Genomic DNA, 18125 nt, shown 5'->3' on the forward strand with positions numbered 1-18125 from the left:
TTTTGAAAATGTTAACATCTTCCTTTTTGAAAAATATAAAACAAGGCCTTTATGTGTTGCAGCAATGTCTGTCATTATGTGTTCCTAAGTGTTTGTTAATCTTTGACTGCCTCTCATCAAGTGGTCTCTGAACTCCGTCTCCTGAATGTCCATTCATGGTGCCATTATGGTCAATTTGAAATAGAATTGAAACATGCCTTTAATCTTTTTCATGTTGAGAGTTCTAAACAGGAAGACTCTTGTATTACTTTACTTAAATGGTATAAATAGACTGGCGCGCCAACTTGCATGCAGCTTGGCACTGATAGAGTAGAGGATATGGTAATTACACTGCCCTTTGTTATTTGTGTGGGCGGAGATAGTGAGATGGAGTCATGGTGGAATGCAGACAAATATACAGAGTGTGAGTGAGTGAGTGGGAGAGTGGGTTAGTGAGTGAGACCAATGTGCAGTGAGTGAGTGAGACCAGTGTGCAGTGAGCGAGTGAGTGAGACCAATGTGCAGTGAGTGAGACCAATGTGCAGTGAGTGAGTGAGAGAGAGAGAATGAGAGTTAATGGGTGGATGAGTGAGTGGGTGGAAGGGTGTTAGTGTGAGTGAGTGAGTGAGACCAATACAAATGTGCAGTGAGTGAGTGAATGAGTGAGTGTGTGGAATTTTTCCATCATTGTTTCTTGGAGGAGCATTGAAAACAATTGTTAATTTTATGAAATTATAAAACTATTCTTCATTAAAACCGCAAGGGTCTGACAGTGTGAGAGAGCTGGCATAGTGTTAGAATGATGAGCAGATAATGATAAGAAACTTTTGCATTGATGATAATTATCATCATAGGTTTCTCAAAGGTTATATGATCTGCATTCCAAATGTGACTGATTCTTCAGAAATATGTTTCTCAGAAACTGCTTGAAACCAATGCACTGATGTCCTACGTGAGTGTTTGTTATCACAAATATATCTAAAGCATTAGGAAAATGTTTTCGAGGGCAGAGTGCCAGCACAAGCAGATGACATGACTTCACTGTCACACCTGACTTGCATGATAACTTCAGACATCAATATATTCACTCACTTTCGTAATATTTTCACATCTAGAACACATCTCATGCAAAACATAAATTCAAGAAATCGGCTGTAACTTTTCAACAACTTGTGACTGTGAACGGCATAATACATGGAACACAGGGTGTAATATGTTTGGCTTAAGATCATGTGTGACAGGTGCGTGCTTCGCCGTGTTTCCCTAGAGCCCTGGTAACACTGATGAGATATTGGCTTTCTTCTCAGAGAAACAGAGGTCAACCTTGTTATTCTTGTTACATGGCAGAAAAATTGATTATTTCTTATAATAACTGTTAATATTGTCAAGTAGTATCTGATGTTCAGCGTCCACCCACACGTATCTCCAGCTTAGTTCTCCTGTGTCCTACTTCCTGTAGGCAATCTGGGGCACTTCCTTGGGGGCACTTCCTCCTGGACAAACTTGGACCTGTTGTACGTAGGATCAAACACATAGGCTTTTAGCTGATCATTATTAGTTGTATTTTAAGTTCAGCCTATATGAGCACCAGCCTATGACGTTGACACACGTCTCCCAATCATGTTCAAGACATTTTCATTTGGTGAAAGGTCTGGCTTCAAAGCTGGCCACTTGCTTTGTAAACAGAACAACAAAGGATTTCAGTGTGTTGTCCTGGTTTGTACGTCCAACGACCCTTCCTTGCATGCTGTCAGTCACAGTTATGGCACTCATCACCATATCCGATCCACTGCCAAACCTGTCACAGGTCTTAGGTTAACATTTGCTTAACATTCATGAATGTCGCCAGACATACCCATGCCTATCAAGGATGTGCAAAGTTAATCGGGACTGATCCGAAGACACGTGAAATGACTTGTGACCAGAGATGATTACATACTGTGGAATTGTGTACACCATGGACGTCTGTAAGCAATGGCACTGATTTGTAAGACACAGTACAATGTTTGACCATGGAGCCTGGAGATGAGATGCATTTAGATGATTCATTATTCCCATGTAGGCCTGTAAGTTCTACTCTTGTAGCTGGATAAATCTTAGCAGCAGTTTGATTTGCTGTGTGAACTGGTTACCCAACAACCTGATTTCAGATAAAGAAATGAGCGTATACCCTTGTCGTGGACCATGAAAACCCTGAACAGAGTGGATCTTGAATAGATTGGGTGTTGTGGTACTTATTCCACTGTCTGCTGGCCACAGACTCTGCACCATTGAATATATCGGCCACTGTATGTTTCTGTCCAACTTTCCCATTATAAGCCTATATACCTTCAGTCTTTTTTGGATGCCACAATCTGCAAACCACAACATGAGTTTACAAACATGAATATTCTTGTATAGGAAGTTTGTCATCAGCACTTATCTTTGTTTTAGTATTTATGTTTCATGGTTCATTAGTTTTATTTGAATAGTATATAATGGATTGTTGGAGAGACCGATTTGTTTTATGTTGGCGTAATGGTCTCATGGCTCAACTTAATCAGGTTATTACCAAGGTTATGGCTCTTCCACTGATACCAGCAGAAAATAAGAGTCTTATTGAGAAAATAGTACCATTTGTCAAAGATGAGGAACAGTTTTAGATGACATTTTGTTTTTAATAAAAGACCTGGATTCATGAGTCACTGTTTGCATGTATATTAATTAATGAAAGAAATCAAATTAATACAGTAAAATATCTATACTGGGTGTATTTTTACATTGATTAAATCAGTTGTTAAAAAAATAATGAATTTCTTCTAAACACGTGTTTTTGATACATTTTGATGATATTCCTGCATACTGGCAACAAGGAAGAATTCACAGAAATGTTTTGAAATTCAACTTAGTGAAGATGCTTTAGTCAAATTGTCTCTGAATAGAGGGTTTATTGACAGCTTGGCTCCTGCTAAACTCTATCACTGCAATCAGTTGCACAGGTAATGCTTTCTGTCAGGGGAATAACATGGCCCATCCACTCTCGGACTGAGTTGCCCAATCAATCATGCCTTTGGAGAGTCCCTCTGTATGCAAGTTTCAGATCAATCACGGCCATTATGGGCTCCTGCAGAATAGGCTGTATCAGCCATAAGTAACTGGGGCAGTCCACGCAAGTGAACATTGAGAAGTCGTGGTATAGTCGAAGAATGGCAAGATCAATGTTGGGAGGAGACCTTTTATAGCTGCCTTTAAGAAGTGACTTACATCAACCAATGTTGGGAGGAGACCTTTTATAGCTGCCTTTAAGAAGTAACTTACATCAACCAATGTTGGTAGGAGACCTTTTATAGCTGCCTTTAAGAAGTGACTTACATCAACCAATGTTGGTAGGAGACCTTTTATAACTTCCTTTAAGAAGTAACTTACATCAATCAATGTTGGTAGGAGACCTTTTATAGCTGCCTTTAAGAAGTGACTTACATCAACCAATGTTGGGGGGAGACCTTTCATAGATGCCTTTAAGAAGTGACTTACATCAACCAATGTTGGTAGGAGACCTTTTATAGCTGCCTTTAAGAAGTGACTTACATCAACCAATGTTGGGGAGACCTTTTATAGCTGCCTTTAAGAAGTGACTTACATCAACCAATGTTGGGGGGAGACCTTTTATAGCTGCCTTTAAGAAGTGACTTACATCAACCAATGTTGGGAGGAGACCTTTTATAGCTGCCTTTAAGAAGTGACTTACATCAACCAATGTTGGGAGGAGACCTTTTATAGCTGCCTTTAAGAAGTGACTTACATCAACCAATGTTGGGAGGAGACCTTTATAGCTGCCTTTAAGAAGTGACTTACATCAACCAATGTTGGGAGGAGACCTTTTATAGCTGCCTTTAAGAAGTGACTTACATCAACCAATGTTGGGAGGAGACCTTTTATAGCTGCCTTTAAGAAGTGACTTACATCAACCAATGTTGGGAGGAGACCTTTTATAGCTGCCTTTAAGAAGTGACTTACATCAACCAATGTTGGTAGGAGACCTTTTATAGCTGCCTTTAAGAAGTGACTTACATCAACCAATGTTGGGGAGACCTTTATAGCTGCCTTTAAGAAGTGACTTACATCAACCAATGTTGGGGGGAGACCTTTTATAGCTGCCTTTAAGAAGTGACTTACATCAACCAATGTTGGGAGGAGACCTTTTATAGCTGCCTTTAAGAAGTGACTTACATCAACCAATGTTGGGAGGAGACCTTTTATAGCTGCCTTTAAGAAGTAACTTACATCAACCAATGTTGGGGGGAGACCTTTTATAACTTCCTTTAAGAAGTGACTTACATCAACCAATGTGGACAGTGGGCTGCCACATACACAAGTATGGTGTCAGATATAGTGAGTGAGTGAGTTTAGTTTTACGCCGCACTCAGCAATATTCCAGCTATATGGCGTCGGTCTGTAAATAGTCGAGTCTGGACCAGACAATCCAGTGATCAACAGCATGAGCATTGATCTGCACAATTGGGAACCGATGACATTTGTCAACCAAGTCAGCGAGCCTGACCACCCGATCCTGTTAGTCGCCTATTACGACAAGCATAGTCGCCTTTTGAGGCAAGCATGGGTTGCTGAAGACCTATTCTACCCTGGATCTTCACAGGTCATCTCAGATATATATACACTGACAGATATATGTACAATTGCAAAAGAGTTGTCCCCCTGTCCTTCCACCAGGATCTGCTTAAGAAACTTAACCAGCATTAAGCTGGAACACAGTGTACCAGATAGACGCTAGCTTGTCTTTCTCGTATCACTGATCGCTGAATGTCATGGTGGTGCTGAATACTGTCAGGAAAATCTTCTGACAGTTGCTGTAAATCTGGAAATACGAGAGACCATCACACTCCCACGTATCATTCCCAGCTCACACCTGATCATGGTGCTGTAATTGACTCGCTAATGCCCTGCGGTAATGTTCTGTCAGGCTGTTCTGTTGATAACACACCACATACATTGTGGACCTCCAACCCCACTGATTCACAGGGCACAAGGTTTCGGGCATCGATTCACCCCTCGCATTCTGGATTTACTCTCACTTGTCCTGACTGCTGGGAGGGGGGATTGCAAGAATACATATAGATTTACGCAATTGGATTTGGAGATATTTGTAGTTGGACTGGTGAGGCTGAGTGGATGATAATGGTGATTACAGCAGTGATGGGGGATGCTTCACAGGAAGTGATGCAGACTGGGGGAGGATGGTATTTGTTTAAGTTTAAGTCCATCAGTTAATAGCTCAAGTGGTAGATATTAATGATACTTGTATGATTAGGACATTTCACTCTGGGGAATTCAGGTCTATAAAACTTCAGTGGGCTTATGGAAGTGGTGGCCATAAAATGGAACTGGGGTCAGGACAGATCCGGTCCACTGCACACCATGTTTGTCTCTCCTTTAGGAGTCAGGACAGATCCGGTCCACTGCACACCATGTTTGTCTCTCCTCTAGGGGTCAGGACAGATCCGGTCCACTGCACATCATGCATGTCTCTCCTCTAGGTGTCAGGACAGATCCGGTCCACTGCACACCATGTTTGTCTCTCCTCTAAGAGTCAGGACAGATCAGTTCCACTACACACCATGCTTGTCTCTCCTCTAGGGGTCAGGACAGATCCGGTCCACTGCACATCATGCATGTCTCTCCTCTAGGAGTCAGGACAGATCCGGTCCACTGCACACCATGTTTGTCTCTCCTCTAGGAGTCAGGACAGATCAGTTCCACTGCACATCATGCTTGTCTCTCCTCTAGGAGTCAGGACAGATCCGGTCCACTGCACACCATGCATGTCTCTCCTCTAGGAGTCAGGACAGATCAGGTCCACTGCACATCATGCATGTCTCTCCTCTAGGAGTCAGGACAGATCAGGTCCACTGCACACCATGCATGTCTCTCCTCTAGGAGTCAGGACAGATCAGTTCCACTGCACATCATGCTTGTCTCTCCTCTAGGGGTCAGGACAGATCCAGTCCACTGCACATCATGCTTGTCTCTCCTCTAGGAGTCAGGACAGATCAGGTCCACTGCACACCATGCATGTCTCTCCTCTAGGGGTCAGGACAGATCCGGTCCACTGCACACCGTGCATGTCTCTCCTCTAGGTGTCAGGACAGATCAGTTCCACTGCACACCATGCATGTCTCTCCTTTAGGTGTCAGGACAGATCAGTTCCACTGCACACCATGCATGTCTCTCCTTTAGGAGTCAGGACAGATCAGGTCCACTGCACACCATGCATGTCTCTCCTCTAGGAGTCAGGACAGATCCGGTCCACTGCACACCATGCTTGTCTCTCCTTTAGGTGTCAGGACAGATCAGGTCCACTGCACACCATGCTTGTCTCTCCTCTAGGGGTCAGGACAGATCCGGTCCACTGCACACCATGCTTGTCTCTCCTTTAGGTGTCAGGACAGATCAGGTCCACTGCACACCATGCTTGTCTCTCCTCTAGGAGTCAGGACAGATCCGGTCCACTGCACATCATACTTGTCTCTCCTCTAGAGTCTAGGAGGACAGATCAGTTCCACTGCACACCATGCTTGTCTCTCCTCTAGGAGTCAGGACAGATCAGGTCCACTGCACATCATGCTTGTCTCTCCTCTAGGAGTCAGGACAGATCCGGTCCACTGCACATCATACTTGTCTCTCCTTTAGGAGTCAGGAGAGATCAGGTCCACTGCACATCTTGCTTGTCTCTCCTTTAGGAGTCAGGAGAGATCCGGTCCACTGCACATCTTGCTTGTCTCTCCTTTAGGTGTCAGGACAGATCCGGTCCACTGCACACCATGCATGTCTCTCCTCTAGGAGTCAGGACAGATCCGGTCCACTGCACACCATGCTTGTCTCTCCTCTAGGAGTCAGGACAGATCCAGTCCACTGCACATCATGCTTGTCTCTCCTCTAGGAGTCAGGACAGATCCGGTCCACTGCACATCATACTTGTCTCTCCTTTAGGAGTCAGGAGAGATCAGGTCCACTGCACATCTTGCTTGTCTCTCCTTTAGGAGTCAGTAGAGATCCGGTCCACTGCACATCTTGCTTGTCTCTCCTTTAGGTGTCAGGACAGATCCGGTCCACTGCACACCATGCATGTCTCTCCTCTAGGAGTCAGGACAGATCTGGTCCACTGCACACCATGCATGTCTCTCCTCTAGGAGTCGGGACAGATCAGTTCCACTGCACATCATGCTTGTCTCTCCTCTAGGAGTCAGGACAGATCAGGTCCACTGCACATCATGCATGTCTCTCCTCTAGGAGTCAGGACAGATCAGGTCCACTGCACACCATGCTTGTCTCTCCTCTAGGAGTCAGGACAGATCAGGTCCACTGCACATCATGCATGTCTCTCCTCTAGGAGTCAGGACAGATCAGGTCCACTGCACACCATGCATGTCTCTCCTTTAGGAGTCAGGACAGATCAGTTCCACTGCACACCATGCTTGTCTCTCCTCTAGGAGTCAGGACAGATCAGGTCCACTGCACATCATGCATGTCTCTCCTCTAGGAGTCAGGACAGATCCGGTCCACTGCACACCATGCATGTCTCTCCTTTGGACAGAGTAGGGAGTCAGGACAGATCAGTTCCACTGCACACCATGTTTGTCTCTCCTCTAGGAGTCAGGACAGATCCGGTCCACTGCACACCATGCTTGTCTCTCCTTTAGGAGTCAGGACAGATCAGGTCCACTGCACACCATGCTTGTCTCTCCTTTAGGAGTCAGGACAGATCAGGTCCACTGCACACCATGCTTGTCTCTCCTCTAGGAGTCAGGACAGATCCGGTCCACTGCACACCATGCTTGTCTCCCCAACAGAAGTTCTCCTTTCTAATGACCCAACTGCACATCAGCCTTCGTTTAAGTCTGCCCCATCCAGGAATGAGATCTTGAGATCGTTCTCTCTGACGTCCCCACTCCTTTGTGGTGAACAGTATTGATTCATATGTGTATTTACGTTAAATTGATTTATTCCAATAAGTAAACCACAAAGTAGACGGAAGCGTGCACATTTCTCTTTTGTTGAGGTTTGGCAGAAAACAGAGATCGTCTGTATGTATAGAATAACCGTTAGAACAAAGCATGATGTATTGCTAGTTTGTAGATCAATATTCAGGTGGTATCTGGAGAGGATCCACTAGGGCAATCTTAGATGAAACTGTCATTAATGATCCACTGGGCTTTGTTTCAAGATGTGGTAACCATAGATACAGTTACATATCTATCTTCACAGGTCCAGGACAATTTGTCAAAAATGAAAGCAAATGACTATCTGAAGTTTACTGAGAAATAAATTTCTGAAATGCTGGACATGTACCGGTTTTTGTATTTTAGGAGTAAGATATTTAGGCAAGAAGTAGGCATTCCCCAGCCCTTTGTTCACAACTGTTCCTTTATACATATGAATCTGAATTTCTCTTCAGATTGGTGAAGTCAAAACAAGTCAGTTTTGCCAAGAAGTTTAACCTAAGTTTCAGGTAAATCAGTGATCTGATATAATTCAGTAACAGTCAGATTGTTCATGGACCATATCCCAACTGATGAGACTGATACTCTTGATGTCTGTCACTGGATCATCTGGTCTAGACTTGACAGGCTGCTTCCTTACAGCAGGAATGTTGTTGAATCAGCTTTAAACACAGCCATAGGCAAAATGTGATCACATCGTGTCTTCAGTTTTCTATTTGGGAGGGCCCGTGAAGATCCGGTTTAGAATTAGTCGTTCAGTAACCCATGCTTGTCATTAAAGGCGACTAACAGGATTGGGTGGTCAGGCTCGCTGACTTGGTTGACACATGTCATCATATCCCAATTGCGTAGATTGATCCTCATGCTGTTGATCACTGGATTGCCTGGTCCAGACTTGATTATTTACAGACTGCCGCCATATAGCTGGAATATCGCTGAGTGCGGCATACAACTGCACTCACTCACTCACTCACTCACTCACTCACTCACTCACTCACTCACTCACTCACTCACTCACTCATCACTCACTCTTCTTGGGAGGAGAATGTCATAAGCTTCAGTGTCAGATTTTTGCTCAATCTGGACATTCTGCCATGTTTTCAGTTATAAGTAAATATTTGTGTCACTCATTGTTATTTTTTAGAGGCTTAACGTTTTTTGGGTCATTTGAGTGGAAATGTTTTCTGTTCTTACTTCATGCAAGAAGGGTACGATGTCTGCATTCTTATGTAAGTACATTTTTGTAAAAGTTTAATATGAAACAACCAGGAAATAGGGTTTTTGTAAAATGAAAAATAAATATTTATTGTGAAAGTGGGTAAAGACTTATTCTTGACATTTTGCATTAGTTTTTTATCGATATCTGAGACACAGTGGTTGGACAAAATTGTGCTCAAAATATTAATATCGGACTGAAGAATATTGGGCAGTGCATCAAACAAGTTTTTGTGTGTAATTTGTGGGCATTGTTGCGGGGATGTGAAGAACTCATGACCTGACATTACAACACCCCACAGTGTTGCAGAAATTCTGCTATCGTCAAGGGGACAACATCATACATGTGACAGGAAATGCAGCCCTTCATACCTGGAACCCAGTGGAGTCCTGGGGCAGACACTCCAGCAACCTGTGGAGGTCGACCTGCTGGATCAGGTGGTCAGGCGTGGTGACTTGGTTTATCAAGCATACAGCCAAAATATCACCTCCATGGCAATAAGGAAGTTGTTTATCATTGAGAAGCTAAATACCACTCCAAGATATCTACTCAAATGTTAAGTTGTTAAAAGAAATGCATGATACTCTGTTGAGCTTATGTTTTCTCCTAACAATATGTTGTAGATAGTGTATCACTCAGTCGGACCAGAATCCCTTTATAGTCTGTGGCCAGACAATATGGCTGCTCAATGTTCTGTTACAGTTTCCAGTACTGGAAATCTGTACTGCCTGTGTTTTGTTAAACTGAAAGTTAGAGAGATGTATGATGTATACCATCCTATCTAGCAGACTGGCTTGGTGACCATAAAGGAATTACACCCTCCACTGCACCGCCAAACATCGGTTGTGGCCAACGTGCAAGAACAGATGAGATCAATTATCAATTATTGCTACAATTAGTCCAATTCCCACTGGACAGGAACATGTCTTCACAGCTGATGGCAATACCAGTGTTGTTTGTTGACATGTGTTAATAATACTAGTATACTGTGGCAGGGCCCAGTCTTATTGCTTATCAGCCCTTATTCTGGATAAGTAATACTTGGACGAATAATACCTCGAGCCATCTGTCCCGTTTGACCATCCCCTGTTGTATGGGGGACATATTTGTAGTTATTGTCCTCAGTAAGGGCCCTGTGTCACAGATGACTGGCCCTATTGATGGATAGGCAATATGTGTGCCTATTTCATCCATTATGAGAGTAATTGATATGTAGTTGAATGTACTGAACCTTGCATGTTAGTGTTGTAGTTCCTGAAGGGAATGCCACTCAGTGGTGTGAGAGTGTAAGCCTGCGGTATATACCAGCTGCACTGGTTGATGAGGGGTATGACATTTATAAGGTTGGGGATGGGGGAAGGGTTATTGCTGGATAGTTTGTGTGATGTGAACATACAAATAGTCTGCTTGAACTTGAAATGTATAACATACATTCTGGCATGTCACGTGACAGTTATTGTTTAGTATGTGCAATCTGTGCATGTGTTTATACTTGTCTGTATCGATGCTGTTTCTGTAGTGCTAGCCCAATGAGATGAAATGGCACAGTTTATTATGCATACCCAACTCAGACACTGTATTCTGATGGGGCGGTGGGGTAACCAAGAGATTAAAACATTCGCTCGTCATGCTGAAGACCCGGTACAATGTGTGAAGCCCATTTCTGGTGTCCCCCGCCATGATATTGATGGAATATTGCTGAAAGTGGCGTAAAACCAAACTCACTCACTGTATTCTGACAGAGCCGATCAGTCTTGTTTTATCCTCCAATGCTGGGGCAGAGTAACAAAAAGCACCATCTTTATGTCTTTTGGTTTGGCGAGGATGGGAACCGAACTTCTAATCTTCCTTGCTCTGGCCACTGCATCCACTGGTGGGGTAACTGTTACCACTTATTATACATGAAACTATTTTATTTTGTCAACGTGTACACTGACAGTCAGCTCTATTTGGAAACAAGGCAATCACTGTCAGGGTCGTTTAATACACAAGATATAAATAATAACCACCAAATACTCTGTGTGCGGAGTACATGGACAGAAATCACCAGGACAACGATGAGCTGAGTTTCCAGCTCAGGCATAAACAAGTGAGTTGAGCAGAGGTCAAACTTAAGGTCGACCCAACACATGGAGCTAGAAGACCAGGCTGACTAGCACTATATGCACATCTAGAGCAGTGGACATTGATGGACAGATGAAGAGACAGTGACATTACTCTGTACCTGGGACGTATATATGTATGGACATGGGACATATGGATGTATGGACATGGGACATATGGATGTATGGACATGGGACATATGGATGTATGGACATGGGACATATGGATGTATGGACATGGGACATATGGATGTATGGACATGGGACATATGGATGTATGGACATGGGACATATGGATGTATGGACATGGGACATATGGATGTATGGACATGGGACATATGGATGTATGGACATGGGACATATGGATGTATAAACATGGGACATATGGATGTATAAACATGGGACATATGGATGTATAAACATGGGACATATGGATGTATAAACATGGGACATATGGATGTATGGACATGGGACATATGGATGTATGGACATGGGACATATGGATGTATGGACATGGGACATATGGATGTATAAACATGGGACATATGGATGTATAAACATGGGACATGGATGTATGGACATGGGACATATGGATGTATGGACATGGGACATATGGATGTATGGACATGGGACATATGGATGTATGGACATGGGACATATGGATGTATGGACATGGGACATATGGATGTATGGACATGGGACATATGGATGTATGGACATGGGACATATGGATGTATGGACATGGGACATATGGATGTATGGACATGGGACATATGGATGTATGGACATGGGACATATGGATGTATGGACGTGTGGACATGATTAGTGACAGAGATCAGGGAGAGATTAAGGCTATTTATCATCCAAAACTGTGTTCCACAGGAGATATCATTTGACAGTAGATTTTGTACAATGCTGTGACAATGCTATGACATCATCAACTTGATGACGTCACAATGCTATGACATCGCTGCACTGCAAGTCTAATGGTAGTACAGTGTTGAGAGATGTACATTTTTCATTGAAAACTAATGAAGAATGATGTTTGATGATGAATAGAACCTCACCCTCGTGTCTACTGATATCAGTTATATCAACACTCGTTGATAAAGGTAAAAATATCCTCTGCAAGCCTCGGAAATTTGTAACTTTATCAACTTGTGTTGATATAATTAATATCAGTAGATATTTGGGTGAGATTCTCTATATGTGTCACAATACAGATGTAAGTACTTACTGACATTGTGCCATGTGTCAATATACCAGGCCATGGTGATGAGGATTATCAACACTAGCATTCTGTAAATGATGACCATTAAGTACTGGAGACACACATGTCCTGTACTGTACTGGTTCATTGGACATTTTTCCATTGTTGGTGTTGTGATAGCCAAGCAGGTTGAGTGCTCACTCATCACCTGGGAGGACTGGGTTCATTCCTCCTGTTGTGCTGTGTTCATGACAACAATAAATGTTTTGTGTGAGAGAACATCTGTCACATTATTTTATTTTCGTCTATTTGGGTATCCTAAATATTCTGTATTGGATGAAACAGCAGTGTAGTACCCTATGAAGGCATGGGTTAGAACTGGTCTTCAGTAGCTCAGGCATGTCGTAATGGGCAACCAAGGGGATTGCTTTCATATACCTCAAATACAAACAAAACATATGCTGTCTGTGTGATAATGGAATCTGTTATGTACCACGATTGATAGGTCAGCGTTTGGTGATGCTGTATGTTACACTGGACATGGTATCATGTGTCTGAGCAGGGTGAGAGCTCTTCAGTTCAGTGTGGAAGTGTAATAATATCTTCATTATTTTATCACATTTAGAGGTAGGTACGTGTCTGTAATATTCATTTTCTGAGCATTGTAAGTGCTGTTATAATTGACTTCCTGCAGGACATAGCCAACCAAGGAGTGGGTTGGAACTAGAAGAGATAGTGGCCAGTAGTACAGCTATAATCTGGTTGGTTCTCCATATGAAATTTCTGTTTCATGCTCCCAAAGGATGCCTGTATATGCTAGTGTAACACTGAACATATGTATTATGTTTCATGGTATGTTTCTTATTTTGTTTTCAGATTCTGTTTGAAGCAGATCCTTCCCAGGTTAGTATAATCCTTGGTATGTGTTACGGTCAATCTTCTGTGTGAACTGTCCACATTTCTGTGAGACCTTCACAGTCACCAGACATTGTATCAAATGTACATCATACCTGTATAGGGGCGGTGGGGTAGCCCAGTGGTTAAAGCGTTGGCTCTTCACGCCGAAGACCCGGGTTTGAATCCCCACATGGGTACAATGTGTGAAGCCCATTTCTGGTGTCCCCCGCGTGATGTTGCTGGAATATTGCTAAAAGCGGCATAAAACCAAACTAAGTCAGTCAGTCATACCTGTATATTTTGCCGTCTGCCTTTATGGGTGAGCTACTGATTGATACTTATGTCTGCCCAGCAATAGATCGTTTATAAAGAAATCTATTTATGTTTTAAAACTGTCAGTCTGAAATATGTAGGCCAGTAGAAATCAACATGAAACTAGAATAACCTTGACATTTGTGATAACAAGCAAGTTATTGCAGAAAACTGTTCATTCATCATGTACACAAAACCCAAGAAAAATCAAGAAGGGGGAAATATGTTTTTTGAGAGTGTCCGAAAAAAGGCCCAAAGCTTTGTTTTCAGCAAACTACACGAATGCAGTTGTAGGAAGAAATCACCGTTGCTATGTAAACAAACGGTTGTCAACTGCCAAGCTCAATAACACCCTTCTGGTCAGGTTAGACACAAATTTAGCCTGTTATCAGAAATGTCTAGGTTCAATGCAGTTTCTACTGGCCTAATGTTTTGCCTTCTTTTCATTCTGATGATAATATGTAACCTGACCTGATACATTGTTGAATATGCTGCCCCAGTGATGTGCAGCTCACCAAGAGACAGGTGACTTATCCTCATGTTTTTTGCAGGCACACACAGATTCCTCCCTGCGACGTTTCCTGAAAGCTTTTGGAGATGTTGATGTAGCGTTCAAGCAGTTGTTGAAATGCAACAAGTGGCGCCGAGAGTTTGGCGTGGCAAGTCTGACACCGGAGGATGAAGATGTCATGAATGAACTTGCCACAGGCAAAGTTCACATCCTGCGGCAGCGTGACTCCAAGGGGAGGTAAGCAGCCTCTATTGTCAGTAATGGTGGTTCATCAGTTCAGCAGAGATAGTGGGAGAAAATTTGAAATATTTCCTGGTTTGAATGAACTGATGAAAGTGACACAAGAGGCTGTATGACAAGAACATAGAATAGTCCCAGGTTTCTGAAAAGCCTTTGTTGAATGACTATCAAGAGCTATAGTTCCACATTAGGAAGAGACCAATATCACTCCCCTTGTGTTATCAGTATGTAGCATGTGTGATGTGTACTGTTTGCAGAGTTGCTTCCCTTGAAATGTCAGGTGCCTATGATGTTGGGTGAGAATCCCAGATTTGCCCTTTCAGTGTGTCTTGTCAGCAGTCAGAGAGAGAGACTGGTGTCAGAGTGACATGTTGTGTTTCAGACCCGTCGTGCATGTGGCCGCCAGGAAACACAACGTCTATGAGAGGGACATCGACAAGTTTACCAGATTCATCGTCTATATACTGGTATGTATGTCAAGAATTTACATCCCCACAGTTTCCAGTATGTAATGTCAGACAGTGGTTTGCTCCAGATGACTACAACAGATGTGATCATGCAGACACCTGACTGATCAATAGCTTGTCAGGTTTAGAGCATTCAAGGCCCGAGAAAAGTTATATGACATGTTGAGGACATCTGTGACAAAACTGGCAATCCCCTGGTTTAACTACAACCATATGTTCCTGTGTCTATTTTGGTTAACAACTGACTTAAATATGTATTAGTTTGTAACAGGTGTCCAGGATACGCCTCGTATCAACTTTATTTGACTGTGATTCCTAAACCTCTGCCTATGTTAGTCTGTATGGGATCAGGTGGGTGTCTGACTTGGATGATTGTGTCACTGTTCCCGACAATGTGGGACATGGCTTATATATCCTTCAGTGATACGCTACTAAATAAACTGATATCACCAATCACTCTCTGCCCATGCCTTCTGTTTCTGTAGCCCTAAGCTTTGGGACTTACCACCTAAGAAATCAGAAATACTTCTTCCAAGGATACTTTCAAGTCCCTCCTAAACTCTCGCCTCTTTGCGACTGTATTTAAGAAGAATTGTCTGATGTACCCATTGTTTGTACTTCACATTATCAATGTTTTGACACTTCAACCCTGTCACCACTGAGTATGTTTGGGTGGATATCAGGTGCTCTACAAGTGTAGTAGTATTTGTTATGAGGTCACTATGATAAATCTGGACTATGGTTGACTTGACATACGACAACAGTGGCTGTACGCAGCAATGTGTGTTTCCAGGAGACAGCTTGTAAGAAGTGTAACGAGGATGTCATTGACAGTCTGTGCATCATCTTCGACCTGAAGGGCTTCACCCTCAGCTGCATGGACTACCAGTTCATCAAGAACCTCATCTGGCTCCTCAGCAAGAACTACCCCGAGCGTCTGGGCGTCTGCCTCATCATCAACTCACCCATGATGTTCTCCGGCTGCTGGGCTGCTATACGACCCTGGTAGGTAACATGTTGCTATGGCAACAGTCAGATGGGCTATACGACCCTGGTAGGTAACGTGTTGCTATGGCAACAGTCAGATGGGCTATACGTCCCTGGTAGGTAATGTGTTGCTATGGCATCAGTCAGATGGGCTATACGACTAGTATGTAATCAGTGTTTCCGTTATCCGGTATGAACCGGACTTGAACCAGTAATTTCAAAGGCTGTCGGTCATCGTGTCCTTCAAAGGCTGTCGGTCATCGTGTCCGGCAAATTTTAAAATCAATTTTCTAATTACCTCTGTCAATTTTTTTTCTCATCACAAAAGATTACGATTTTTCCTTATCCTGACTCATGCTCTTTTTGCTTGTCTTCTTCTTCTTGCGAACATAGTGGAACACTTGTATCTCCCTAATTGAAGCTCCCTTCAATGTAAAATCACTAATTAGTACTCAGCACGAGTTACCTCCCTTCCACAAGCGCGTGAACGAGGGCGCCACCTCCACCCATGTGCCTCACTCTCTCCTTCTTCGCCCAGTGAGCTGGACGTGAGAGCACCTGTGTCTCCCGACACACTATATCCTTTGATTATATTTAGTTAGTTACCTCGTGATAGACATCTATAGAGGTTTAGCTAGTATCCTTCAACAATTATATATTGATATTTAGTCGTTTCTACTGTTTATTCACGGACGCCGTGGTTTGTTTCAGTGGATTACGCTTGATAAAAATTCTGTTCTGTTGCAGATTACGCTTTTTATTCTGCTGCTGATCCGCATTTAATATGCCCTAGTTGTACCGCTACCATGTTCATTTTATTCACGCTGCAGTTGCGTACTAATTTATCCATTTCTGCCTTTAATAAATAATTACTTTTATGCGTTTGAGACGCCGCAGCAGATAGGTCGCAGATGCAGAGTCTAGCCATGACTGAGACACCTGAACCCTCGCCAGTCTACTGCTGTTGGTCGACCCCGCTCCCGTCTGGTGTTCCGCTAGAGTGGTGGAGAGGCGTGGGACGTAGTCCGCCGCCTCCAAGAAGTGTCCTGCTTCCCCAGACATCCCATCGCCGCATTAAGACTAGAGTTTTTCTACATCTCAACGCCAACTTCTGAGGGGAAATCAACGAAGTCTACTTGAACTTTCTCAGCCGAGATTGTTCCCGTCGCAGATTTGGGCCTGTATGATGATCAGCCGATCATCATACCTGATGTACATCAAAAGAATGACCGATGTCGGCAACAGTGATGTCATGAGGGTCCCGTCGCTACCAACACTCAACGCAGACTTCGCACCCCCAGGGCAGCGTCGACCTCTGAGGGGAAATCAACGAAGTCTACTAGGACTTTCTCAACCGAGATTGTTCCAGCCGCTGAACTGGGCGTCTACGATGATCAGCTGATCATCATTCCCGACGTACGCCACAAGAAGCGACCGGAGGCAGCTACAGTGACATCAGCAGAGATCGCCATGCAGCCTGATGTCTCTACACTGACGTCAGACGACTTCCCTGAGGGTCCCGCCGCTAACATCGCGAGAGAGGGCACCGACTAATTGCCGCAGACCATCCCAGATGAACTGTTGCGCAAATCATGATCATGATGGAGGGCCACCACAGACTGGGAAGCAGCCAGCCCAAGGCCGAACCTTGAAGGTTCCAACGCAGACGATAACCCCAGAGGCACCCCCATCAGCGTAGCAGCCACGACGAAGCCACCTTCGCTGAAGGAAGTCGCAGACCACTTCCACGGCGACCCAGATGTACAGCTCGCTGGAAGGCCTTCGGCGGATAGATCATCACATTCCTCGCTTCATCCCTAGATGCGACTCAGACCGGCCAGACCTCACGGAAGCCTTCGCGAAGGTCAAATCGCCGCTCCCCAGGACCGACGCAGAGGAAGCTGAAGGGCTTCGCTAAAGCCTTCGCTGGCGACACCTGACTACACGAGCTTCGCTAAGCTATCAACATTCTCCTCACAGGTCTCCGAGAAGGTCAACGATAGACGAGTTCACCAACACGATCTCCGCGCCGTTAACCGCGTGCCGACATCTCCTCGTACATCACCACGCCGATCGCCTCACAGGTCACCACACAAGTCTGCACACAAGTCTACAGTCAGGTCTCCCCGAAGGCCACCCGACATAGAGATAGAAATACACAGTCCACCATCAGAAGAGCATCAACCTCTCATCAGTGATGCTGGGAT

The 18125-nt window shown here is 43.9% G+C and overlaps 1 protein-coding gene across 3 annotated transcripts in view; it reads left to right on the forward strand.

The window, feature by feature from the left end:
* Positions 1-18125, forward strand: part of LOC124272744 (CRAL-TRIO domain-containing protein C3H8.02-like) — a 39271-nt gene that overhangs the window by 14857 nt on the left and 6289 nt on the right. For all 3 annotated transcript variants that reach the window (XM_046707947.1, XM_046707946.1, XM_046707948.1), the window contains exons 3-6: positions 13381-13407; positions 14265-14461; positions 14847-14931; positions 15725-15936. In XM_046707947.1, the coding sequence (XP_046563903.1) occupies positions 13381-13407; positions 14265-14461; positions 14847-14931; positions 15725-15936 (521 nt within the window). The remainder of the gene's footprint in view (positions 1-13380; positions 13408-14264; positions 14462-14846; positions 14932-15724; positions 15937-18125) is intronic.

Source organism: Haliotis rubra, unplaced genomic scaffold (genome assembly GCF_003918875.1).
Source record: "Haliotis rubra isolate DU_JTF1 unplaced genomic scaffold, ASM391887v1 Scf172, whole genome shotgun sequence".
NCBI classification, from domain to species: Eukaryota; Metazoa; Mollusca; class Gastropoda; order Lepetellida; family Haliotidae; genus Haliotis; species Haliotis rubra.